The 27,366-nt window shown below is 41.0% G+C and overlaps 3 protein-coding genes across 4 annotated transcripts; 1 reads left to right on the top strand and 2 right to left on the bottom strand.

Annotated features, from left to right (window-relative positions):
• Positions 1 to 139: 139 nt before the first annotated feature.
• ndufaf1 (NADH:ubiquinone oxidoreductase complex assembly factor 1) lies at positions 140 to 9,938 on the bottom strand. The gene is made up of 5 exons (XM_012872269.3): positions 9,678 to 9,938; positions 1,751 to 2,263; positions 1,230 to 1,415; positions 549 to 623; positions 140 to 440 (listed from the first exon to the last, which is right to left on the bottom strand). Exons 2-5 carry the CDS (start codon positions 2,261 to 2,263, stop codon positions 300 to 302), a joined length of 915 nt encoding a protein of 304 aa, XP_012727723.2. The 5' UTR covers positions 9,678 to 9,938; the 3' UTR covers positions 140 to 299.
• Positions 5,613 to 6,905, bottom strand: LOC105932901 (putative nuclease HARBI1). Its single transcript, XM_012872215.2, has one exon. The coding sequence runs from the start codon at positions 6,903 to 6,905 to the stop codon at positions 5,613 to 5,615; it is 1,293 nt and encodes a 430-aa protein (XP_012727669.2).
• An 80-nt stretch (positions 9,939 to 10,018) lies between the features above and the next one.
• rtf1 (RTF1 homolog, Paf1/RNA polymerase II complex component) lies at positions 10,019 to 27,211 on the top strand. 2 transcript variants are annotated; one of them, XM_012872249.3, is made up of 18 exons: positions 10,019 to 10,334; positions 14,195 to 14,305; positions 14,426 to 14,576; positions 16,283 to 16,484; positions 16,760 to 16,859; positions 18,024 to 18,138; positions 18,219 to 18,357; positions 18,447 to 18,624; positions 18,749 to 18,831; positions 19,631 to 19,718; positions 19,812 to 19,919; positions 20,016 to 20,093; positions 20,176 to 20,297; positions 20,554 to 20,611; positions 23,546 to 23,623; positions 23,956 to 24,060; positions 24,533 to 24,647; positions 25,885 to 27,211. In XM_012872249.3, exons 1-18 carry the CDS (start codon positions 10,251 to 10,253, stop codon positions 25,989 to 25,991), a joined length of 2,022 nt encoding a protein of 673 aa, XP_012727703.2. In that variant the 5' UTR covers positions 10,019 to 10,250; the 3' UTR covers positions 25,992 to 27,211. The 2 variants fall into 2 exon arrangements, with proteins under 2 accessions (XP_012727703.2, XP_012727700.2); XM_012872246.3 differs by having other exon boundaries at positions 10,020 to 10,334; positions 16,760 to 16,877.
• Positions 27,212 to 27,366: the final 155 nt, after the last annotated feature.

Here is a 27,366-nt window from a genome sequence, read left to right on the forward strand (position 1 = left end):
AGTCCTGCTGTCTAAATGTTGAATCCAGCTTTCCACCCATCTATATTTTTTTTCCTTTAATCACCTTTCTCTTTGCCGGCGGGCTGCCCATCTGTAACCCTAAAAACTGGTTGGAAAATGACGACAAACCATAAAAATGTGGATGTGAAAATGTTTAGATTTGCTCGACGGTGGGTTCAACTCTTAAAACCCTCAGGTTTATATATTTATTTTACAAAGATTCACAGAAAAACAAATGAGCTACCAAGGTACGCCGATGACAATCAGAAGCTTCCAATGTCCGCATGTGTGGCTCTAAATTAAACCTCGGGATTCCTCTTGTACACCTCGTATGCAAAGTCCTCGGTGTGTGCGTAATCTTTACACACGCCGATGAAATCGATTTCAAGCTGGAAGGGACCGTCCGCTTTGTCTCCGAGGGTAAACCCAATGGTGTTAACCTGCGAACAAAGAAAACGAGGCATTTGTAGGGTGAACGGCGACGATGTGTTGTGTCTGAGCGCTGTAGTCGCGTGCTAAAAGGTGATCGTTTTATGAGCCGACGCTACCTTGTCCAGCCACAGAGGGTGCTGGTTGTCTTGTATCCTCCCTCGGTGAGTAAGGAAGAACTTGGAGAACGGGATCTGCAATTGAGAATCGGGTTTAGTGATTGGCCCAGATGGAAAATTTAAAAACCTCCCCGAAAATCAATGACTGGTTGTAAAGTGAGAAACTTTAAATAATGTAACAGCTGTGGATGCTTTATCAGTAAGCTGGTAGCTAAGAGGAAGATCTAGTAGGGAAACGTGATTATTGAGAGTAAGACCAATGAGTTTTGTTAAAAATATGCTAAATTATTGGTCAAAATTATATGATTAGCAGTTTATATAACACACTCACAATTTTGACAACTCGCCTTTGTTAAACGAGGTCATGGTTAGATTGCAGACCCAACCCACAATACACCAGGCATCCAGGCTGTTAATTTTTATTTTTTTATGGATATAGTTGAAAATATCCTTTTTCCTTTAAAAACATTTAAGTTCAGAGCGTTGATTGACTGTTCCTAAAGCATTTACGGTGAAGGTCCCATTTTTGGCACTGAATCTTTAAACAAAGTAGAAACCTGTCAAACTACTGCGGGCAAAATGCCTCGTATCATTCTGCCTCCAACCAACAAAGACGAAAAAAAGGTCAACTTCTATCTGAAGATTGCCACTGATCCTCGCGTCACCTCCTGTCCCCCTTACCTTCACGTCTTGCCAGTAGGGTCCTCCTCTGGTGTACAGGAAGTAACTGTATAAGTCGTCTTTCTGATGAGTGAAGTAGGACTCCGCTGCGATGTTGACCATCCATGGGCGGCCGTCCCCCCGGATCCGCAGGTGGAGGGTGTTGAAGCTGGACCAGTCGTGGTGCTTCTTCCTGTCAAACGAAACCTGGAGGGGAGCAAATGGTTCGGCGTGAATTTCGGCCGTAGCTTCGGCCCGTCGCCATCTGGGCCAGAAGCCACGAAGCCGTTTGAGACGGAGAGAAGTGGCATTGTACGGAAGAGGATTAGGACCATTCAAAAAAATAAACAAGTATTCAATTCTGACTTTATTTTCAGAATTCTGAGAAAAGTCAGAATTCTGTGAATAAAGTCAGAATTCTGACTTTAATCTCATAAGTCTGACTTTTTTTCTCAGAATTCTGAGAATAAAGTCAGAATTAAATAGCCTTTTTTTTTATAATGGCCCTAATCCTCCTCCGTAGCATTGGGCTGAGCACTAACCAGAGGTTGCTTGGAGCGCATGGAGCAGTATCCGCTGTAGCGCGTCTCCCCGTCTCTAGGAGGGGCGGACTGGAGGGTCCCGTACAGAAAGCAGGTCTCATTGTTCCTTCCCAGCTTCAGGTGGATTTCGCTCTGGCCTCCAATTTCCCTGTCGGAGGAAAGCGTCCACTCCTGGAGGCTGTCGGGGCCTCTGAACTCCCATATCACCCTGTTCTGCTCCAGCATGTGCTCGATGATGGGTTTACCCTCCGGGCCGACCAGGCGGTCGGAGAACTCCTGCCTCAGCAGCTTGAAGTGCTTCGTTATGCCCTCCAAACCCTTAGAGAAGTCGAACTTAATCCTCTGCCACGGGGGCTTGTCCTCTCTGGGTTGGCCGGGCCGCCGGTACCCGCTCTGGGTCAAAGCTCTTTTGGGCACGGCGAGAGGCGCGGCGGAGCTTAGAGGCCAGCGCGGGTCATGGACGGCGCTCAGCAGCCTGGACGCGGGGACACGCGAGATCTTCGGCAGGGACATCTGTGATGGGACAGATTACAAGGAATGCTTCTGGTAACAGGTGATTAGGAATAGAGCATTGCATGCAGGATTACTGACTCAGCTCTTATTTTTTTTATACATTTAGCAAGTATAAATGTGCAACATATATCTAAATCTCATGCGAGTAATTTATATAAGCCTGGATTTGCATAAAAATAAAAAAAGCAACATTTTTGACATTTCAACAGAACTTTATTCAAAGCAGCTGAACCTGAAGTTCTTAATCATTTGCTTAAATGGCTGATTTAGCTGCAACCTGACCTGCAGCATCGTCTTTACCCGCGAAGCCCTTTTAATGCAAAACATTGGTGCAAACACACCTTGGTTTTAACCAGAGTTTAATCAAGTTTTAAAACAAGCAACAGTCTTTTCAAGTTCTGCTCCTCTGATTCAGGTGGACTAACAGGGTGACGTTGCCTTCCTATTAACATGTCATCCAGAGGTAAAAAAGAAAAATGTATTCAATCAAGTCGTTAAAAATACCACCAATGAGTGTGTGGGACAAAATATTTTTTTCAAAAACTTTCATCTGATTACTCTTCATAGCAATCTGGATGCAATGCAAACGCCCCCATAGAAAGTCAAGTAAAAAAAAAAAAAAAAAAAACTGATCTGTCAGGCCTAGTCCATATGTAAATGGAGTATGGTGAATTTTCCTGAACGATAAAGAAAAACAATATGCGTCCACATGAGAGAATGCAGGATCACAAACAACACTGTAGTATGTGTTGCTGGAGCTGTGACGCACACAAAAATCAACTAATAAAAACAAAAACATCAGGCATACGTGGACAACTCATGTGAAGTTGAAAACATGGCGGGTTACGTGCACGTGAGCCTAGGGCTGGACAATAATTCAATAATATATATCGACTGATAAACGTATCGACGGAAAAAAAAGGGTCAATAAAAAGTTCAATAGAATAAACTTGCCGTTTTGGTAAAAAGTTGATTGAATAAAGGGTTGAGTTTGAATTCAGCTTTTCTGTGTTCTTTATCTAAAAATAGGTCTTTAAGCAACAGCATAAAATAGCCAGTACTGTACTAAATATACTGTATGTTTTGAATTTGTTGATAATTATCGATATCGGTCAATATGATTTCTATTTTATCTATAGGCTTTTTTTTTCCTATATCGTCCAGCCCTATGTGAGTCCACATCCTACTACAACAGCCGACATTAAAGGGGACACATCATGTTTTTAAATCCCTCCCCTTCGCATTGAAAACATTCGGTGGTGGCCTATAGAAAGTGGAGCTTCACTCCTTTGGTCTGAAATCTTCGTTAACTTATCCCCATGTTCCCCTTTTTTTTTTAACCAGTTTTCAGGTTCCTCTGAGAACAACAACTCATTTTGGTACGGCCTCTTTATGTCAATGTCTATGTCAATGTCAAATTTATTTATATAGCACTTTAAAACAGGCATAGAACTGCACCAAAGTGCTGTACAAGAGTGACAACAACAGAAATGAATAAAAACAAAGTATCAAACACTACTTTAATTAAATGCCAAAGAATAAAAATAAGTTTTAAGAAGCAATTTAAAATGATCCAGGCTGTGGGCAGATCTAATTTGGAAAGGTAGATTGTTCCATAGAGAAGGAGCAACAGCAGAAAAAGCCCGATCTCCTTTCCTCTTAAGTCTGGTCCGAGGAACTGTTAGTAAAAGCTGATTATTAGAACGTAGGGTTCTGGACACGGGCTGAAATTTTAAAAGTTCCAGAAGATAAGGGGGAGCTAATCCATTTAAAGCTTTATAAGTTAATAAGAGAATCTTAAAATCTATTCGATAAAAAACAGGCAGCCAATGTAAAGAGGCCAGTATGGGCCTTATATGGTCACGCTTCCTGGTTCCTGTAAGAAGCCGAGCCGCTGCGTTCTGGATCATTTGAAGTCGCTGCATCTGTGATTTGTCCAGGCCTCTAAATAATGAATTACAATAGTCCAAACGAGATGTGATGAAGGCATGGATAAGTCCTTCAAAGTCTTTTAAACAAAAATAAGATTTAACTTTAGCTAAAATACGCAGGTGATAAAAACTTGATCTGACGACAGAGCTAATTTGTTTATCTAGCTTTAAACAACTATCAAAAGTAAAACCAAGATTCCTAGCAGAGGTCTGACAAAACCGAGCTAAAATCTAAAGGAGGCGCTTCACACCGCGGCGCCCCCTCCAGGCCGCAAAGCGTTCCTCTCCACCCTGTTTAACCATTTTTGCAGTATGCTGGAAGACGTGTAATGAACAATGACTTCTCCACTTGTAACTTCAGCGTCCTTCAGCTTGGACTACGAAATGTCAGTGAAAAATAAAAATGGCGGATCCTGGCAAGCTGGAGGTCCATGACCTTGTTCAGCAGTTCTGCAACAAATATTGCGACGGAAAAGTTCGAAAAACACGAGAGAAATAGAAAACTGAACGGCTTGGAAAATATGAGCCAGTACTATATAGATATCTACGCAGCACCTGGACAGACTGCATTTACATTTTCCACATGTCTACAGACTCCAGGTACACAACAAAATGTATTTAAGGGCCAAAAAAAAAAAGGATTTTTATCTGATATGCCCTTTCTAAATCAGCAATATTAGATGTCAAAAAATATCCCAGTTTAAATTTAACAAATGTCTGTCTTTAATAGTGGAGAATTATATGTCTTTTTCTAAAATATTTGACTTTTCAACAACAGATGACATCCAAGTTTTTTCTTACAAATGTGTGAAATTATTTTTGAGGAAATGTACTCCAATTATTTATTTTCATCTAGGGTGGCCCTAATACAACTTTTTCTTGTGTGGAAATTGACTAAGGTCATAATATTAGGTGTGCAAAAATTAATAGCATGGCTAATATAAGGTAATATTAGTGGAAGATAGTCATATTACCAGAATAAAGTCCCACAATCGTTTCAAAGTACTCAAATACTAAGAATAATTTGATGCTGATGTGCTGAAATTTTATTATTTGTAAAAGCAACACCAAAATATAACTTTATAACTCATAATTCCTTATTTTAAAAACAGGGGGACGACTGCGCTTTAAGAGTTCTCCTACAATTACACCTCAAAGGGGGTCACCAGTCTATTTCAGAGGTCGCAGGCTGAAAGGTTTTGCTGTGGGGAAAATGTATATATATATTTTCAATTTTAATCGGTAAAGGACAGAGATAGATAGATAGATAGATAGATCGATCTTTGTTGGCATTTTGTTTTATTCTTGTCTCACTTCACAAACGTACTCAAAGTAACATTATTTTTTTTTATTTGCTTCCAAATATCACACACATATAAAAAATAGTAAAAGTTGATAAATTATTCTTAGTGAACGTTTTAAACACGCTGCACTGTGATCCCTCCGTCTTTGTCCTGAGGGTCCAGGTACTTCATCACCACCCTCCTCACTCTCGTCCCCTCTCCCTCGCTACAGTCAGACTGGGAACCAGCGCGCTCCGTCGGCGGCTGCGACTCCTTTTCACTTCGCATCGTTCCCAACACGGACTGCTCATCCACCGCCTCCCTACGAGACTCGCAGAAGTTGTGGAGAACGAAGCAGGAGTAAATGACGTGAGGGAGGTCGTTCAGATTGATGTCCATGGGCCTTTTGAGGGCTGCAAATCTGGCTTTCAGGCGCCCGACAGCACGCAGGATGACGTCATGAGCCCTGCGTAAACAAACCCCGAAGCACCGCTCCTGGGGAGTGGAGCCTGCGTCTGGGTGCTCCTTCATCAGGTAGGGCAGCAGCGGGTAGGCGGCATCCCCCACCAGGTAGATCGGTATGGCCTCCTCGTCATCCACTATCCGTTTCTGCAGCGCGGGGATTCTCCCAGTCTTCAAGCAGCTGTTGAGCTTTGAGTTGACAAAGACCCGCCCCTCGGGCACGCTCCCCGGCCACTTTATGACGACATCCATGAAGCGACACCTGTAATCACACACTGCCTGGACGTTCAGGGAGCATTTGCCTTTTGGGTTAACGTAGTCCATGGAGTTGGTGGACGGCTGCTTGATCTCAACGTGGGTGCCGTCGACGGCTCCGAAACACTGCGGCATGCCGTGGGAGCGAGAAAAGCCCGCCACGAGCTCCTCCGCCTCCGGCTCCGTGAAAGGCAGCTTGATGTACTTGGGACCCAGGTGGGTGGAGATCGCCACGCACGTCTGCCGGACGATGATGGACACGGCCTGGCGCGACACGCCGAACGCGTCGGCGGTCTTCTGCAGCCTGCCCTCGTCGCCCAGGTAGTGGAGGGTGATCGCGACCCGCTTGAGGGGACCGATGGGCGCCCTCATGTTGGTCGTCTGCCGTTCGACGTGCGGCCGCAGCTCGTTGGTGAGGGCGACGACCGCGGCCCGGGACATGCGAAAGTTCTCCCGCCACTCGCTGTCCGCGACGGCGCCGTCGAGCAGGTTGTCCCACCAGCTGCTGGTCCTGCCGGGTCTTTTCCAAAACTTTCGCCGGACCGTCCTCCTCGTTCTCGTGCGGGGCAGACCCAGGAGCACGCGGGTCACGTGGTGCTCCGTGTCGAGCTGGAGCTCGTGGCTGTGGAAGGCGAGCAGCAGGTTCAGCTGCAGCAGCCGCAGGAGCTCCAGCATCTGCCTTAGCATGAACTCTACTCCGAACGGCGCCATGTTTGTTGTTATTCGCGAGCTGTGAGGCGCGGCGCATGCGTGGTTTTTTCTTCTTCTGTTACGTTTTGTTTGGGCGGTTTGCGAAACAGAAACATGTGCGCATTACCGCCACCAGCAGGTATGGAGTGTGAACTGGAACGACGCTAAAAAACAATAACATACCCTATCAACTAAATGAGCCAGATGTTTTATCATAGCTTGAGAACTGTCATTATTGAACTTCTCTGTAAATATTGAGCAGAATTTAACTTTATTTTCGTTTTAGAAAGACTGTTATTCAACCAAGTTCTTTTGTTTCTGGAAGTACAACAGAATCTGTTTCATCTTCTCCACAATAATCACATTATACACTGTATTATGTTTCCCTATTATGAATAATGTGCTGTTTAATCCTGTATGTCCAGATCTGAGACGTGATTTGATTTCTTCCCTTCTGTTCACTCTTCATTTCTCCTGTTCTTGGCTGAATTAAATAAAACCATCCGCATTTTTTCTCTACTTATTGTTTTTGCCATCTTTCCTTTATTCTCTCCCTTGTGATGTTTTTTACTTCTATTCGACTGAGTTTCACATCTATATCAACTAAAATGTGTCTGGTGTCTTCCATTTAATTTCCCCTAATGCCAATATGAGCTGGTACCAGGGGCGGACTGCCCACCGGGGGAATTGGGAGTTTTCCCGTTCAGCGATCATAGAGGTTTGGGTCACCCTTTTTAAAAAAATCCAAGTCATTCATGCGGCTCACTTGGGTAGCTGCCTATCTGAAACTCCAACAGACTGCAGTTGTGAGGGGCAAAAGACAGACACACACCCTCCTTTCATTTGCCTCTGAAGAGGCTGATGTTTTTATGTGTTATCGACGACTTCATGTGACAGCACGTGAAGCAGGAGCCATGATCCTGGCATACTCCTCTACAGATGAAGCAACGACTTCACAATATCCACTACATTTGTAAAAAAAAAAAAATCATCAAATGCAGTGCAGAGAGATGCACACCAAGTTACGCACTGAACCCCTTTATAGACCATGGAAAATGTAGCAAGGCTGTGAGAAACAAGCACTGGACACTGATGCAGCAAAGTGCACTAAACTGAAGTTTTTTTTGTTTGTTTTTTCAGAAAAGAGCAGGTAAGATATAAATACTAGAGGCGAACAGTGAAAAGACTAGCAGCCAATCCTGCACAATAGTTTAATAATGGGGTTAGTCTCACTGAGGAACAAAGGGTCAAAACTGACTCAATTAAACAGGTTTTAAGGTGTTGAAATTTTTAAACTATGGTTAACAAAGAGCCAATTGGAAATTAATGGTAAAATGTCCTTATATTCAGATTTAGTGTACCCTTCATAAACGCAAATTCTAAAAATATTTAAATCATTATTTTATTGTATTTCACTGTTTAACCTGGTAAAATCCCATTTTTAAGAAAATATTTCTTGTGTGAATATATAGCCATTATATTAGTAGATTTTAAAAAAATGATGTGGGTTTGAATATATATACATATATTTTTTTAACAAGAAAGCGGTGTCAATTCAGTGAGTAGCAGTAGTGCTGCATTAGCTCCTGCTGGCATAGAGGTGGCCAACAGCAGCAGTAATCGTGAGTCAGAGCAGGAACCTTATAAGAGGACAAAAAGAGTACAAAGGTTATGCCGGTGGTGGCCTGGAATGGTATGAAATTCCAGGCCTGAATTATTGTCCCAGTCTGCCAATGGCTGTTACCCATGCAAATATAACAGTTGACCCCGTCATTTTGATTCCAAATAGTGTTTATTGTATTTCTATCAAGTTGTCTACTCTGCTTTCTTAACAACTGTTTTTTTTTATATACGAAGTAATGATGAACTGGAATGGCTGACGATCTTCAATCCACTAGTAGGTATTGCTACTGTTTCATCTCTGTATTGTGATAAATTATCATTGTCCTCTTACCTACGTTCATTCCAGACTCAGAAATAATGTGTGTTACTCCAATCTGAGCCACTATATTCTTTGACATATATGACATATCTTTGATGCATACATTTTAACTTTTAACACATCCATGATATTTATCAGTGTGACTGTTTTCCAATTAAAAATATTTTTTATGTCCTACCTTATTTTCTAACAATTCCAGAGTTACTGTTTCTGTAAGTGCCCAGTGATGTATGATGGTACTATTGAACTGATATTACTATTATTGATCTGGATTTCAGCTGTTTTTTGATTTATGTTCCAACAAAAACATGTATGTTTTTGTTTTCCTTTTCCCTGCTGGATTTTAGCAGCTCCTGTGTTGGATGGCTTTGCTCATGCCCTTTTCGATTTGCCCAATAATTTAAAGCTGGTCGATCCCTTCTTATGGTTAATGGTGGTTCTCCCATCTCTACCAATAAAGATGCTGTAGGCATTATTTTAAATGCTCCAGTGACAATTCTCAGTGCATGATATTAAATATTATTAAACTTCTCTACAGATGCATTTGAAGCTGAAATGTCTCCAATACTCCAATGATCTAGTACTGATCTGATCAGTCATGTGGTCTTCGGAGCGAAGAAACCTAAATTGTTTTACTCTAAGTTTGTGACGATATAACTTGAATTCCTAATATTATGACGTTGTCATCGGATGTATACATGGAGACACAAAATACCTAATTTCGTCTCACTGTGGACAGAGTCTCAAAACTTCCGGTCACATTTCTGTTGTACTCATACATTTGTAAACATATAATATATTAGGAACAATGTACGTAGACTAGATTTTGTAATAAATGCATATCAGCTTACTCTGTCCGCGTTGTAGCTTGCAAAAGCAGAAGCCAGGTACACAAGCAGTTTAGTAGATCATTCCCTTAATGAAGACGTAACATGCTTCTCAGCAACACTCGCGAATAAATCCAAGGTTGTCTCAACACGTACAGGAAACGCCGTCTGCGCGTATTCAGGAGAGCTACGTTCACAATACTTTCGATGAGAAAGTATTGCTGCAAAAACACATGGTTTTGCAACAGCAGCCTTGGCCGATCTTGAACACAGCTTTGTTCCGTTAAAGATTACCGTCCTGACCCACGTACTCGCGGACTTTTAGTTCCGTCCTCTGTTCGCGCTGTCCTTGTGTCCGTTTGTTTCTTTTCTACCAATTATTTTTTTGTAAGCTGTCATGATGTGAAAAAAAACACAGTAAAAATCACAGCATTTATGTTATTTCCTTATTTCTTTTGTTTTCTTTTTTCTAAATATAGGTTCTTGTTATAAAGCGGTTGTGCGCGCATGCTCAGTTTTGAGCCAAGAAGCCAAGTAGCATCAGCGGCTAATCTCGACGACACAGGCGCAGCTAGCAGGTTAGCCGCGTAGCAAATCATGGTGAATGTTAAGAAGCGGAAAGGTCGAGTCGTGATTGACTCCGACTCTGAAGACAGTGCCAGTGATGACAATTTAGACCAGGTAAGACACCGTTTTTCTCCTCGTATAGTCCCTACCGGTGGCCTCTTCAAGCGGTCTACAATTTGGGACGGAGCTAGCGGATGCTAACGGGTTACGCTGTGTTTGGCCTCGATGGGACAAGCTGAGAGCGGGCCTAATTTACTTGTCCTCTTTGCCTAACACAATGCCAAGCTTCTCCTTTCTGGCTATATGTGCCGTGCCTTGCAAAGCGGAAAAGCGCCTTGGGCTCAAACGTGTCTTTGAAACAGCCCGCAGAGTCAAGCAATGGTTGCATAATGCTAGTTGTGGTACTGTGTTATGTTACCGCGCCGTACACATAATAATTTCCCGTCTCTGGCTGCTTGTCTGTGCGCTGGCGAGGGGCGCGTGTGTTTTCCTACAGACTGCAGGGCAATGCAATGTCTTTGAAACGAACGCTGCTATAGAGCCTGGTGCTGTTTAGCTCGCATATATAGCGCCCCGGATGACGTCATGGCCTGGGAGCTGAAGTTCTATTTCGGAGTTGTTGACAAACACGCGTTGGCGGTCCGACATGACAGCGCCGAGAGCCGTGCTAGCATACTGGGAAGACCAGAAAAGATCACATATGTGACTCGTTCAGAGAGGCCGGTTGTTTTTTGGGGGGTTTGGGCTGATTTCTACTCGTTGTTGCTTTCCAAATGCCCGGGAAACCGTCCACAGCAAGAAGAGCAGCTTCAAGGGAGCTATGTATATTAGATGATGAAAATCACGGCAACAACATCGATGCAGGTGGAAACTAATGCAGCGAGGGACCTTAAATTCTATGGTTGATTTATATTTATTTTTTTATCCCCCGATCTACATTACCTGTGAGTAGCTGTGATGTAGTTTCTCATAGAATTGTATAGTTTCTAAATAATAATGCAAATGTTTTTTTTTTTTTTTTTTAAGATTTAGCAAGATTGCTGGTGGATGTTCTGCCTTCTTAGTGGCTGGAATAAATGTCAGTACACTGATCTGTAATAGTTGTTTTATGTGGTGATGAAGAGCATTCGACATTTGAATAATTTGTAATTCTTTACCAAACCTTAACCTTATAGTTAATACAAGCTATTACTAATTTTGTATTGAACCCAGACCTTGCATGGTGTACGTAAATCCGCTGATTTAAAATAAAAAAAAAAGATCTTGTGAATCAAACACAGTTTTGTTGCACCAAAACGTCAGAAATAAGTTTCGGGTTGGTTGCTAAGGAATATAAGTGATAAACAACAAATCATATTCTAGATATGTTGACTTGATCGTTGGGTAATGCCAAAAGCTGCAGCTGGTATCAACAAAAAAAAAAAAAAAAAAGCTGTTTTTGAGTTTGCAGCCGATAGCGTTTCCACCTGACGGGTGATGTGAACTCGATCAGCTGTAGCACAACTAGCTGACAGTAAGATGCCCCAACCCGTCATTTTGAGATCTGAACCTTTAAATTTACCCTTGGTTGACTGATCTGATTGATCAGATATGGGATTTTTCCCCCTCTTGAATAAAATCCCCTAAATCAAGAACTGGCACCACTTTCCTGTATTAAATATACCAGATAACATGTACTTTGAGGGTTTTTTTGTTACATAAAAATAAAGGTTAAGGATAGGTTATGGATATCTGCTTTGATGCATTATTTAGGATATTTAGATATTTAGGATTTTGGCTATCTAGAACTTTCTCTTGGATTTAAATAATAACTTCAACAATGGGTTGACTTAACAACTGCGAGCTTTGAGAAAACCAGAAAGTGGTACTGGCCAGGAAATACCTGATAGGTGCATCTTCATTAAAAAACCCTGAAGAATTTAACCTTTTTTTTTTTTTTCTAGGTTCATTACGATAAATTTGCCCCTTGGTTAAACATAGTAAATTTGGTATCCACAGAGTATCTAAATGTAAACCAAGATTATTCAAATGGGGTTTGTAATTGCTGAATAAAACGTGACGTGATCAGGTTTAAGCCTGCTATTTATTTATTTTTTAGCTAAAATTCAGAAACTATGCCCATGGTCTTAAGAGGTTAAAAACCATGCAAGGGCTACCTAGAAACAATGCTCACTTTGATCCTATTTAAGGAATCTGTTTAACTCGGCAAACCACGGTAGAGGTACAACTGGGGGTGCCATTAGTTTAACTCACAAAATGTTGGTATTAATTATGGCTGGCTGATTTAGAGGAAAAACATAGCGATAAAATAGAATTGATATTCGTAATTATCATAACATATTTTAAGCGCAGCCCTGGCCATTTTATGCTGTTGCTTGATTACCTATTTTTGATAGGGAACACACACAAACACTGAATTAAAACTCAACTCCTCAATTGTTTTTACCAAAACTGCAAGTTTAAAAAAGAAAAAAAGAATGCGTGTTCTCTGAAGTCTTTGAAAGGGGCAGAGCTTGGTGATGGAGCGTTTCCTGGGTCTGCGTTGTGATCGTTTGGGAGGATGTAATAACTGTAATATTAACCTGCATGGCTAGAATGCAAAAGGAAGGAAAACTGTTATTCTATTGGAACTTTTTATTGATCCTTTTTTCTTTCTAATTGTGTATAATGTATAGTTAATGTATAATTACAAATAAGGATAAAAATGGGGACATACTTAGATCTTTACTACTAAAACACAGTAGTGTATTTTTCACAGTATAAGTCTATAAGCACTTTCTTTCATTGTTTGACTGATCCTGCAACTTGTAGTCCGGTGCGACTTATATATGTTTCTTTCCTCTTTGTGATACATTTTTTTGACCGGTGAAACTTATATTCCGAGCGACTTAATTATTTACCGAAAAATACTGCAAGTTATGAATGGCTTATATTGAAGGAAAAAAAAAACACTTCACATATTGAACAGAAACAGAATGACAAATTGACATTTTTCAGTGAAATATTGTCCAAAAAGAATAAACCTTTTCCTCATAATTTCTTAATGTTTTTATTGTGCCATCCAGCCCAAACAATATGTTTGTTTGAGATGGAAATACATTCTTTTAGGGTAACACTCACATTGAAGATCGGTCTAAACCCCACAAATAACGTAGAATAAACGTTGCAAACGCTCAACACGAATGCAATAAAAACATAGTCAACACCATTTAAGTGAATAGTGTTAAAATATGACGTTTTTTAGAGTGGAATCATTTTAATTTTTGTGGGGTAGTGGAACAGAGGTCGCAAGGCTTCATCTGAAACGTCTTTCGGGTAAGGACTCTTTAGCCAAAGCGGAGTGCGTCAACGGTCGCCATGTTAAGTGCAGTCAGTAAGTAAGGAGGTAGGAAAGGAGCCTGTATGCTTCCTCTTGCAGCTAATTGAGCATAGGATGCCCCTTACCGGCACTAAGGAGCTATAACGCACCCCATAATCCTTTGCGGGACACGTTACGTAATGACTTCGGAGTTAAAGGCTGTCCGAAATCAGCGCACCAGTCTGAACCTCCTTTCCTCGCCACGATAAGAGTTCTTATTGTTGACCTCATGAGAGGTCAAGGAACAGGAGCTAGGAGGTATTATTAGATGTATTTAGATGGAGCCTGACCCTGCCGACTTCTGTTGTTCTGGGAAATCCCGTGGTCTGCGATCCCTCAGCCGGGGCCAGTGGTTAGGTGTGTGATCCTCGGTCTATCAGCAGTGGAACTAAAACCAGCCTGTTGGTGTGAACAGCTGCTCTGTGGCCACTGTCAAAGGCGGTGGAGTCTTTCTCCAGCTTAAGAGAGAGCATGCGATGCTGTCTATGTGGAACACGATGCTAACAATAAGGATTTATTGAATTTCTGCTGCCCGTGACAAGGCCATCTTTCACGATGGGCTCAGCAGAGACTCACACCTTGGATTCTGAGCTACGCTGTCATGTCTTCACTTCAGGAGTTGTTGTCCTTAGCAAAGAGGAAGAAGGTGGACTCCGGCGAGCAGGAAGAGCCCGCGAACAAACCAGCAGCTTCGACGGACTCCGAGACATCAGACAGCGACGATGAGGTAAGGCTGATCCGTGTCTCTTTTTGGCCCGACTGAGTGGATCGTAAGTCTGTCATCCTCAGCAGTTAAATATGAAACGCCTTAAAGCGAGAATGGCACATTTTTTTGTTTTCGTTTAAGTGGACTGTGGACGGCACCAAAGGCAAAAAGAAAGTTAAGCAGGGGAAAGGCTCTGAAAAGAAGAGCGCCACGAAAAAGAAAGTTAACAAGGCGACGGCGTCCGGCAGCTCAGATGGAGACAGCTCAGCTGACAGCTCCGCTCCAGAAGAGGGTATGTCTCCCCACTTCTTTTGCAAGAACACACTCCAAAAATACTATTAAATGCCAACATTTTATTTTCTCAACTAGATAAGTTTAAAAAATAGGCCCACACCAAAAGTCCTGAGGTTTCAGTAAACGTAGAATAACTACTAACTAAAGGTCCCATCTGCTGAACTCCAGATTACAGATCAGCCTGGTATTTCGGTGGCTGGGATTACACCACTCCCTCTTTCATCTCCTTTATCCCCGGTGGCGCACAGCATGCTTGTCAAACGTCTTCTTGGCTTGTTTCCTTTTGCGCTTGCCCTCTCAAACATAACCAATTCAAGGAAGAGATGCTAAGTCTCATCCATTTTCTTTAATTCTCCGAAATAAAAGAATGATTAGAGATAGCTGTACAGAAATATGTACAAAGTAAAAAGACTATAAGCATCTTATTTACTCCTGGATAAGATATTATTATTATTATTATTATTATTATTATTATTATTATTATTATTATTATAGCTCTATAACATTGCGTCCACACCTCAAAATGTAGCAGGATTTAAAAGATATTCCTTTTTTTTTTTCTACCTTTCCCAAGATCGATTGAAAATAAATAAGACGTGTCAAGCTTTGAGTTTGACTAAAAACCCCGCTGTGATTAGCCGTCGTGGGTTAGCTTCGCTCATTTCTAGTAGCTATACAGGAGCTAAGCAGCTTCTCTGTTGTGACTGATCGTTATTTGCTCACCGTAGGACCAGAGACAAAGCATTGGTGTGTGTGTGTGCAGGGGGGGATCAGGTATTCAGTTAAAATTATAACAAAGCTCATATTTAAATTTCTTTAGCATCTTGCGTAAGCGTGGTTAGCCTTACTAACTGTTAACACCAGTCTCTGTTTATACCCTGCAAAGTAAGTAGATAGCTGCTTGCCTTAACTGTGAGATTTCTATATAGAATTGGACTCTTCAAAAGGATAGAAAGGAAAAATAAAATAAGTTAAATAGTCAGCTTCCTGTTATCTATTGAAATCTAAGTATGATCCTGAGTGAAAAGCCTTAGTAGACAGTCGGTTTCTTTCTAGAATCTTCTCACATCTTTTGAACTTCCTCTGACTTTATCTTGAAACCCTTTAATTAGTTTTTTTCAGTAACAATAATCTGCTTTGGCCTCATAAAACGACTTCCACAGCATACAGTGATGTTGTCGCTGTGTTATGGTGGCGCTTAGGTGTATGTACTGATCAGGAGAATGGATCGTGTATTTTTGTTTCCAACAATTTCAGGCAGAATTGATAAAAAGTCAAAAGTACATGGTAGCTAACATTGAACCACTTAGAAATAGTTTCTCCAACTATTAGTTTTCAGTTTATTTGATTTCCTTTAAATCTGTCCTGTTAAATGAAGGTAAATAGAAATGCACATAAGATTTGATGATGAAGCAGTCGACAACTGTGAGGCATGCAGACACAAATTAGATTCCTTGAAGATCAATTTTATTGTATTAAAATATTTCATTGAAATATGACCCAGTACTAACTCAGAGGGTTCCCAGGAGGACACACAGCAAGCCAAAATCAAGCTAATATGCACTTTGTGCCTGGCTATTTGTTTTAGGCACAGTTATGTACATTTACTGAGCAGATCTGATCCAGCCCAAGTGGTTTTTCCCCAGACTAAACCAAAAAGACGAGAAAAAAAAAAATCCCATGTTGTGTTTTTAATATTTTTAGGCGAGGTTTCAGATTCAGAAAGCAACAGCTCCTCCTCCAGCTCCGACTCGGACTCGTCTGAGGACGAGGTGTTCAAAGACGGCTACGATGACGACTTGATGGGCGACGCCGAGGACCGAACGCGCCTGGAGCAGATGACGGAGAAGGAGAGAGAGCAGGAGCTGTTCAACAGAATTGAGAAGAGAGAGGTGCTAAGGAGACGGTTAGTGACAATGAGTTGTTGTTTTTTGGGGGGGTTTTTTGCATTCAAAAGCCAAAATGTTGTATTCGAACAAGAGAAGCTGGTTGTATTAGCTGCATTCTTAAAAATTTGGCTTGGAAAATGGGGAGTCACGAGTTAAGAGTACTAATCTGATAAATGATGGCATGATATTTTATTGGAACAACTTGCACTGTAAAAACAAAACTGGGCGTTTTTTTAACGATGCATGTTGGTGCTTGAAATGTTTTAATCGAACCTGATGTTGGTTTTTAAAGGTTTGAAATAAAGAAGAAGCTGAAGGAGGCAAAGAAAAAGGAGAAAGAAGAGAAGAAAAAGAAGCAGGAGGAAGAGCAGGAAAAAAGGAAACAATCTCAGGTTCAAGACACTCAGGTGGTGGGTTCCACGTTCAGTAATATTGGCCTAATAATAACGAACAGGACCCGTATTCACAAAGATTCTTAGAGTCCTTCCAGAGAGCTCCTATCTTAGCCTAAAATATCCTGCCTAGTAATCTTAGCTTCTGAGCCAGGAGACAACATACATTTATATCTTAGTGAGGAGGTGTGGTTGACCCCGTTGCTAGGTGTGATGCTGTCCTCTAAGAGCTGTGATTGGTTGATACAAGAAACAAACTTAAAAAAAAAAAAAAAAAACTAAAACAAAATGTGCTCCTAGTAATCAGTGGATAGAAATGAATTGATAACACTGGATTAAAAAAAATGTGTCATGATGATGAAACTTGAATGTTTGTCACACAGCATCAAAATGTTTGAACGCCCCTTATTTACGTCCTCGTCATCGTTTTGATTTGCTTGTCACGTTTACTCACCCCAATGGTTATTTTACTACTGCATCTATTTTACATTAATGTGTACTCACCTGTCGGCATTTAACTGTGACCGACTGCTTGTATAAAGCGGCAAAACGACAGACATCAAATGGAGAAAAAAGACAGAGCCGCACAGCTCTGGGAGGAGAACAGAAAGTGTCGAAAGGTCATATAGCTGTTGGACCTCTGTGCCAAGAGAGGGACTTTGAAGCGCGTTTCCGTAGATCAGTGCGTCTTTTTCTCTGTGAAAAAGTGAAAAGCGTCCCATGCAGCAATCAAAAGCCAGAGAGGAGACAGCATCACACACATATTAATAGTTATGTGACTGGTAAAGAAGTTTATGTGCTCGTTTCCTCCACTGTTTAGGTGGTGGATCAGCCAATCGGCTCTCTCTGCTTCAGACACTCACTATTTCTAACATTATGTCACTTTAGGAGCTCTCTTAAGGACTTTGTGAATAACTTTTATCTTACTTAGGTAAAATTCTAATAAAAATCCTAAAATGGCATCTCTAAGAGCGGCTTTTAGTCTCAGGATTCTTTGTTAATACGGGCACAGATCGTATTTAGAGTCCATTGTATCTGCTGTTTGGGTGACACTATAAGTAGCATATGATCCTGCCTTTTCTGTTTTTTTTTTTCTAAATTAATCTATTTGTAATAACCATGTGGGAACATCGTTTATTTATTTGTATCCGTGCATGTCCCCAGATGTCTATGTCACACAACAAGGAAAGACGATCCAAACGGGATGAGAAACTGGACAAAAAGTCCCAAGCTATGGAGGAACTAAAAGCTGAACGGGAAAAGAAGAAAAACAAAACAGGTTAGTTTGCTTTGAGGACGCTGTCTCTCTAGGATTCCTTCCCTTCTAGCTCTAAAAGCTGACTTTTGTCGCCTCTGCAGCTGAACTGCTGGCTAAAAGAGAGCCCCTCAAGACGAGCGAGGTTTATTCTGACGACGAGGAAGAGGAGGAGGAAGACGACGATAAGTCGTCCGTTAAAAGCGACCGAAGTTCCCGCTCATCGTCTTTTGACGACGACGAGTGAGTGTTCTGGAGGGAGAGGCGCGCGGCTTGATCCCACAGCCGGCTCATGGCTTCACTCACGTTCTCATCCTGTTGTCTTCTACCAGGAAAGAGGAGACTCCGCCGAAATCGCAGCCGGTTTCGCTCCCCGAAGAGCTCAACAGGGTCCGCCTGTCCAGACACAAGCTGGAGCGCTGGTGCCACATGCCCTTCTTTGCAAAGACGGTGACGGGCTGCTTCGTCAGAATAGGCATTGGGAACAGCAGCAGTAAACCAGTTTATAGAGTGAGCCCGGCCCTTTGATCTTTCTATCCAATGTGCTGCTTTACAGTCTTGATGTGGACCATCTACGAACTAGAAGTCCTTTGGCTGAAGTAAAGCTGTAATTTCTCTCTGGTCCTCTCTGAAGGTTGCTGAAATCGTGGATGTAGTAGAAACAGCGAAGGTATATCAACTTGGATCAACGCGGACAAACAAGGGACTGCAGTTGAGGTTAGTGTCCTTTCAAATGGGAAATATTCTCAAAAAGCTTTGCTAAAAGATTCATGTAGATCAAACGTTTTCGCATTTCATCACAAACTTGAGTGGACTGGCCTGTTTAAGGTTTCGCGAGGCTTTACGGGACTAGCATGCCCTAGTAGGTCTGGAGTTGTGCCAAACTCTTTTTTTTGGGGGATGATGGCTTGAAACCAGATTTATTCTTTATTTTATTTAGCAGGAACAGAGTGAAGGGGCCTGGATGCCAGTGATCACCATAATTAGACATTTTCATCTGTAAGATGACTGAAAACTATACGATCCTTTTCTTTCCAGTGCATACTTATGTACTGCTGTTTAGGTGTGTAATAACCACTAAAAATAAATCCACTTAATTTTGTACACTGATACACTGATTGTATACACTGATCGATATAATGCGATATCATCTGCCCATCTAACGATATTATATACATTGTTATTGACTAAGCAGGCATTTAAATCAAAACTTTAATAATAGTAGAATACCTGTTCACTTTAGTGTCATGTGTTGTGAATTTCAAAATAAATGGGCATCATAAATATGACGATATCTTTTCATTTTGCATTTATGTTATTGGATCGTTAATCAGTTAATCGATATATCGACGTAGATTGATATATTGCTACACCTCTAGTTGTAATGTGATAAAATGTGCAAATGTAAAGGGATAGGATTAACTTTGCAAGGCACTGTAACTGAGACATTTGAAAAGCCATTTTATTCTGTTGTCCACCTCTAAATAAACGCTTTGTGATTGTAAATGTGTTCTAGGCATGGGGCCGACACGCGGGTTTTCAGACTTGAGTTCGTATCAAATCAAGAGTTCACGGAAAACGAATTCATGAAATGGAAGGAGGCGGTAAGTGCATTTGAAGATTTTAAGCCAAACCGTGAAACTGGATCGGGGGAAAAAAGTGGATTGAAATGACCGTAATGATTTGCTGTCCTGCAGATGATTGTTGCTGGAATGCAGGTACCAACGCTTGATGAAATCACCAAGAAGGAACAGTCCATCAAAGAAGCTCTGAATTACAAGTTTAACGATAAAGACATTGAGGATGTGAGTCAGTCTCTAACCGGTATCACTGGATGTTTGCCGTCTCCCGCGGTAACCTGAAATATTCTAACCCCCCCCCCCCGTCCAAATCCTCCACAGATCGTCAAAGAAAAGGACAGATTCCGAAAAGCGCCACCTAATTATGCCATGAAGAAAACACAGTTGCTTAAAGACAAGGTAAGATCAAATTAGAAAACTACATGAGCAGTATTGTATTATCCTTCTGGCCGTCACAGAGTCTTTACTTGTTTTATTGAAGGCCATGGCAGAAGAAAGCGGTGATGGTGAGAAAGTGAAAAATATCCAGGATGAGCTGAATGAGCTTGAGGAGAGGGCTGAAGCACTGGACCGACAGAGGACCAAGAACATTTCAGCCATCAGGTATATGGAATTTACAGCTTTCCTAATTAAGAGGGAAAAAAATGTAATATAGATTTCTAAAAATTATTATTTTTTTTATTAATGTTGAAACTGTATTTTATGCTAATCTGTTAAAATGCTGAAGTGTCTGTTCATAGATGGATCTTACTTGCAGCGTTTTCTCTCATGGTTGACGTTTTTTATTAATGTTCACTGGCAGCAGCAAAAAAAAAACTAAAACGTATTAATATAAATATATATGTTTTCTGTCATCCAGCTACATTAACCAGAGGAACAGAAGCTGGAACATTGTTGAATCTGAGAAAGCACTCGTGGTAAGTATCCAAACTGCTGCACGTGTTGTGATTTAATTCAGGAACAGGACTTTTTTTCAGTAACACACTGAGCATTTTCATGAATTAAATCAAGAAGGTTGTTTCCCCTTCATAATAAAACACAGGGTTTTAAGGAAAAATCAGGATACGGCTACCGTATAGATAAATTATGTAGTAAGAATTTTTTATAAATGTTTTCCATGAGACAAAATGAATGATCAGGTTGACTAAGCAGTATTGAACATCCTGTTGGCAAAATTAGCATGACTTAACAACCTGCCCCGTCTGTTGTCACTAAATAATTTAGGTCCTTGTCTTAAGATTGAGACATTTTTCAAAAAAGCTACCATCTTTTCCAAATCCAGAGTCTTTCAGGACAGAGAATGGCTGTTTTTAAAAGGATTAAACAGAGCAACTTTGCTGTACTATAATCAGTCTTGCCCTCTCTCGCTTTCTCACAGCTCGACTGAAACACGTGGAACCAAACATGTCACACTACATGGTTTCAGAAAATATTTTGAATAGGTTCTTAAGTCTCTGGACTTCTGTCTTTTTGAACATTTTATTAACTGGGAAAATTGTTAAGATTTGACCCTTCTTCCCCTAGGACAGCACCAAAGTGTTTGTTTTCACATCACGCCAGTGAGGCGTAGGCATGGTGCTTTCACTGACCCGTTAAACATCGGTTATTTGTGTGGCCAAGCGGCCAGTCGAGCTGAAAATTGTCTGATTTTGGTCACCAGCCGATTTCTTGTTGTATTTCCGATCCCAGCTTTGTCCCTCATGACGTATCGGTATGTAAAGACAGAAGAGTGCCAGCGTTGTCTCTCGTGGGACGTACAGGGCACAGTTTTGTGACACACACAGACAAACCCACATAACTTTAATCTTACAGTAAACAGAAGGTCCATGTGACTCAACCAAGGAGGTCGGACTACATACAGGTACATCTCAAAAGATTGGAATGTCGAGGAAAAGTTTAATAGATTTTGTCGCTCGTTTCAGAAAGTGAAACTCATGAATTTATTACTCTTAGAGTGAATTGTTCAAAGCCTCTATTTCTTGTAGTTTTGATAATTATACGTGTGAGTCAAGCTAACAGCTAGTGTTAGCTTATGTTGACAGGGAGGTTTTCTCCCACATGGGAGCTTTACTGACCACTCCATGTTGCTCTCAAAACATTGAGGCATTTAAAATAAGCAACCACCTGCCAGGCTTAGGAGAAAAAAAGAAAAAAAGAACTGGACTGTTGCTCATTGGTCCAGAATTTCCTTTTCAAATAAAAGTTAAGTTTTCATTTCAATCAAGAGCGTCTGGAGGAAAGAGTGGCGAGGCAAAGAATCCAGGTTGCTAAAGTCCAGAGTGAAGTTTCCACAGTCAGTGACGATTCGTGGTGTCATGTCATCTGCTGGTGTTGGTCCGCCCGCTTGGAGCAGCTCAGTGTCACATATAAAACAGTTGGATGTAAAGACTTCTTGCCGCCGAGCAGTTTATAGTGTGACACCGCGTACGCGGTCACAGCTGTGGACTTCAGGAATTCAGCCGTCTAGCAGAAAACTTTAGAGCACTTCCTGCTTCCCTCTGCTGACTAGCTTTAGGAAGATGCTGATTTCATTTTCAAACAGGACTTGGTAACGGCCCAGACTGCCAAAGGTAGTTATGGTGACTGATGTTATTTTTTTATGATCTGCGCTGGAGTGAACATGTAGATATTGAATAGGAGGGGACCCAGGATGGATCCTTGGGGAACCCCACACGTGATTTTTGTCATCTCTGACGTAAAGTTACCTACTGATACAAAAAATTCCCTGTCCTTTAAGTAGGATTTAAACCAGTCGAGTGCTGTACCAGAAAGACAGACGCAGTTTTCCAGGCGTTCTAACAGATTTTAGTGATATACGGTATCAAATTCTGCACTGAGGTCCAGTAGTACGAGCACAGTGGTTCTTCCACAGTCTGCATTTCTATGGATGTCATTAAACACCTTGATAAGGGCGGTCTATGTACTGTGGTGAGCACGGAAGCCTGACTGGAAAACGTCAAAGCGTGTTGGTCTTTGTTAAGTTGTATAATTATTGAAACGCAGCTTTTTAAATAATATTACTGATAAAGGAGATATTTGAGATGGGCCTGTAGTTCTGCAGTAGAAGTTTGTCTAAATTGTTCTTTTTCAACAATGGTTTGATCATTGCTGTTTCTAGGGACTGGGGGAAAACACCTGACAGAAGGGATCAGATGTTACGATAGGCAAAACTTTCTTAAAGAAAGCACAGCAGGAGGAGGAACTTAGTTGTTGTACGATTTCTTCTAAACTTTGATAGCTGAAGGCAGCTGTGAAAAGCAACCTGTGCTTCCTGAACCCCTCATCAGAACCACAGGCTGATCACGTCTATGCCACGCCGCATTGATGAAGGATTGAGTGCACCGAAAGGAACATATTTGTCAGAAACTTGACATTTCTGTTTAAAATATGCTTTTTTTTATTTATCTCATATAATCTAGTTTTCTGAGACAATGAATTTTGGATTTTTATCATCTATAAGCCATAGTCATCAAAATGACAAGGAGTAATATTTCACAATATGAGTTTCACTTTCTGAAACAAGCAACAAATATTGAACTATCACAATATTTTAATATCTGGAGACGTACCTGCATTTTCATTCATTTCCGTCAGAGCTACATTGAATCACCCACAACCCTCTCACATTGCACAGATTGGGAACCTCTGGGACAAACTACTGCGAAGCAAAATAAAATCAGATGGTGTCCATTTTCCTGGGCTGGTCTGCATTACGTGTGTAGAAATGACTCCAGTCAGAGTTGTGTACCTGGGTTTGGTACTGTTGGACTGAACGTTTAAAGCATGTTACATGAACTAGTCTGAGTGGATGCTTCTTTTTAAAGGATTCATTTCCATTTTTTTTTCTCCAGGCTGAGGGGCAGAATTCCAAAAACCAACAAATGGACCCCTTCACCCGAAGACAGTGCAAACCGACCATGGTGTCAAATGTATGTGTGCTACAATAAAAGTCCTTGTCTTTGATATTTTACCTCGTAGTTTTATTTAAGTCCCTAGTCCAAATAATATAAATCACTTATTATAGTGTTATAATAGAAATAAAGTATTTTATCAGGATTCAAATAACGTTTTGCTGTTCTGTCCTTTACACACACTGTTAGCATAAATGCTAATCTTACCTGGTTGATTAGTTGGGCTATCTGCTGGGGTAGCCAGCCGTTAGCAGTCAAGCAGGTTGTAGCTTGCCTTATGAATGCAAAACCTCAATTTGCTTCTATTAAGTTGTTGGAACTTTCTATTATTTTTTGTCTTTGTTTCTCAGGCCAGAGATCCATCGGTCCATGCAGCTATTCTCGCTCACCTGAACCAAAAGTATGGCTCGGGGTCGGGAGGCGGAGATCCTGCTAGCACAGAGAAGAACAAAGTGGTGAGCAGGAAACCCTCTGAGTGCACATCAGGATGTTTAGAGTTAGAACAGACCTTTAGGGTCCTTTTTGAAATCCATTTTCTTCTTTTTTTTAAAACAGTTTTTTTTACCCAGTTTATTTACCTTGTTTGTTACCCTAAAGAAATGTGTACATTTTAAATTTAGTTTTGATGATACCAAATCCTGGTTTTCAATGAGACATGTTCAGCTGTTTTATCCGCTGAAGTTTATTGCACAAAGAATTCAGCTGATTAACATTTTGTTTGTTAATCAAACAAGATGGCATTGGACTGTTTAAAACCAAATTTTTTTTGCTCGTTCAAGAGTTCTTCTGTCATTTCAGTCATATAATAATCTAAAGCAGAAATGTAGCTGTAGTGCGACTGGATATATCCCATTAGTACTAAGCCATCAGGCTGAACCAATGTCTAGACCTACATCTCTCATTTTTCTTTGCTTATTTTTGTTGTAGGACCAAGCAAACCCTAAAGACAAAGACTTCCCCAAGCCAACCACTGACCTCTCAGAAGACTTGTTTAAAGTTCATGATTTTGATGTTAAGATTGACCTACAGGTCCCTAATGCAGGTGAGCTGGTTTCTCCTTTTAATGGGTGGTGCTGAGGTGCACAGCTGTTATAGATGGACCGCTGTCCTGCTTGCTTTCAGTTCAAGACACAAGTGCCTTGCAAAAGTATTCACGCCTAAGGGTGTCTTCTATATTTTGTCACCTCAGACCAACAACTTGTATTTTATTGGGATGTTTTGTGATCAGTTAACAGGCGGGCGCTCCTTTCTGTAGAAATACAGAATATACTACATGTAAATGCAGTTACAGGCTTTTGGGGGTCTGTCTTTATCAGTTGTTCATGCCCAGAGACAAACAACATTTGTGAACATAAAGTTGCTACAGATTCTTTATTGAATTTTTTAAATGCAGGATTACCTTGCATTTAACTCCACCCACCTTTCCATCAAGTTTGGTTGAAGAAAAGAATCCCATCTGCTTGACGTCAGCACAAGCCCGCCGTCTTGTTTCATAGTAAGCATGGTGTGTTGAAGGTGATGTGCCATGATAGTTTTTTTTTTTCCCACAGTATTTTGCATCTAAGCCAAATAGTTTTAATTTTGGCCTCATCTGACCAGATATTTTCTGTCTTCCTCCCTGATGACGTCTGGGAAACTTTAAACATCTTATGGCTTTCTTTCAACAATGGCTTTTGTCTTGCCGTTCTTCCTCAGAAGCCAGATTTCTAGAGTGTGCGCAAAATAGTTGACCTCTCAACTGATTTACCCACTTGAGCTGAAGATCTCTGGAGCAATTGTGCCATAGTCGTTCCATTTTTAGATGATGTATTGAGCAGAGCTCTGTGATATGTTCAAAGCTCAGGGAATTGATTTATAACCTAATGTTGCTTTATATGTCTCCAAAACTTTCTGCCTGAGCTCTGTGGTTTGTTCTTTGTTCTTCATGATGAGGCCTTCACAGAACTGCTGCATTTCTGCAGTGATTCAGCTACACGACGAGGGATTCTATTTACAAATTAGAAAACTTCTTAAGCCAAAAGGTTGCACTAGAATTTATTAATCAGTTTAAATACACGGCTGCTTTGCAAAAATATACTTGGACCATGTGTCTTTTTTCCTTACATTGTACAGTTACGCACCACTTCCTGTTAGTCTGGCACTAAAACTCCCAATAAACACTCTGAATGTTTCAATGGCAACGTGCTAAATTGTAGAAACGTTCTTTTGCAAGGCACTAAATGTAAATGCCACTTTCTTTCACAACACTATAAGCACAAATGTCCTCTTTTCGCCCGCAGAAGCTAAGTCTCTTTCTGTGAGCTCCAACGCGCTGCCAGTGAAGGACGGAGCTCCCCGCAGGTCCCTCAACCTGGAGGACTACAAGAAGAGGAGGGGTCTGATCTGATTTGGGCAGCCCCCTCATGCCGCAGCCACATTGCATGGGTCATGGGTTTTTTCTGAGAAACGAGTACATGTGGGTTCGGCTGGGAGGGTGGGGGGTGTGTGCGCGCGCGCATCGGTGAGTCCAGCAGGAAATGCGTGTTTCGAAAAACGCAAACAGACTCTTCATCGGAAACGTAGGAAACACGGACGGAACAAGTGCAACAAAGGATCACTGATGGAAGAAACCTGTCCAAATATCGTTTGTTGTTGCATTAGCCCCAAACAGTCGGTGTTCTAAGGAAAAAATGTTTTATTTAATTTTTTTATTTTTTTTTTTTGCTTACCTTTTTATTTAACCTCTCTCAGCTAGAGTCTGATAAAGGCAACACATTTGGATTATTACCTTGGATAAGGACACTATCTTAGAAGACTTTGATTGTTATGTTGTTTTTGATTACCGGACATCTGATGGCGTGGACAAGCTTGCCTTTTCCCCCCACAGTCAGACAATGTTGTATACCTTTTACCTGCCATAAATGTACAATCATCGGCCCTTGCAGTCCATCCTGAAATCGGAACGTTTTTTTTGTGGGATTTGCGGTGTAGATGATTACTGTCTGATTCGACCACGACACGGCCATCCATGCTGAAAGCGAACAGTTGCGTGGGGGGCCGGACACTTGTGACTTTTTAGGTCTTGAAAATAGATTTACAGATTTAACTATTTTCTTTAGCCTGGTTATAAAGGTGAAGCTTCATTTCTCTTATCTTGTTTGGTTGTTCATGGCATTCACTCCCCTGCTGTGAGCTCCCAGAGCAGATTCAGAACAGATGTTATCAATTGTGTCAATAGTCAGTTCTTGTATTGATGTGGCATGCCATGTAAATATGCATTTTCAAGTGAGTGCGGGAAAAAAAAAAGAATAAAGAAGCACTGTTTCATATCTAATGTGTCTATTTGTTTGCTAAACAAAAACCTAGTTTGTTGCAGGTTGGGGCCCTATAGTGATTCATTCCTGACCACTTTAATAAATCAGACTAGAATAACCCTAGTCAAATATTACTAATTTTTAGCCCATTATTATATATATTAAACCATCCACTGTTTTCCCATTCCTTCCCACTTAAGATTGATTTTTTTTTCTTCTCTTGTATTGGAAAGTAGTTGTATGTAACCTTCAAGTCAGTAGGAAAATGATGTTTAAAACTTGTTTGAATAAAGCTTGCGCCTAAGCCTGAAAACAAAGTAGTCTGAAATTTTTAGAGGGCAACAAGATTCCAGAAATAAACACTGGGAATACCTTCATTGTGTTTATAATAACCCAGATGTTTATATTGAGTTACTTAAGGCGTTTTGTAAGTTAAGGGACAAAACTATCGCTGCCAAATAAGGCATA

This window comes from Fundulus heteroclitus, chromosome 19 (genome assembly GCF_011125445.2).
Source record: "Fundulus heteroclitus isolate FHET01 chromosome 19, MU-UCD_Fhet_4.1, whole genome shotgun sequence".
In the NCBI taxonomy this organism is placed as follows: Eukaryota; Metazoa; Chordata; class Actinopteri; order Cyprinodontiformes; family Fundulidae; genus Fundulus; species Fundulus heteroclitus.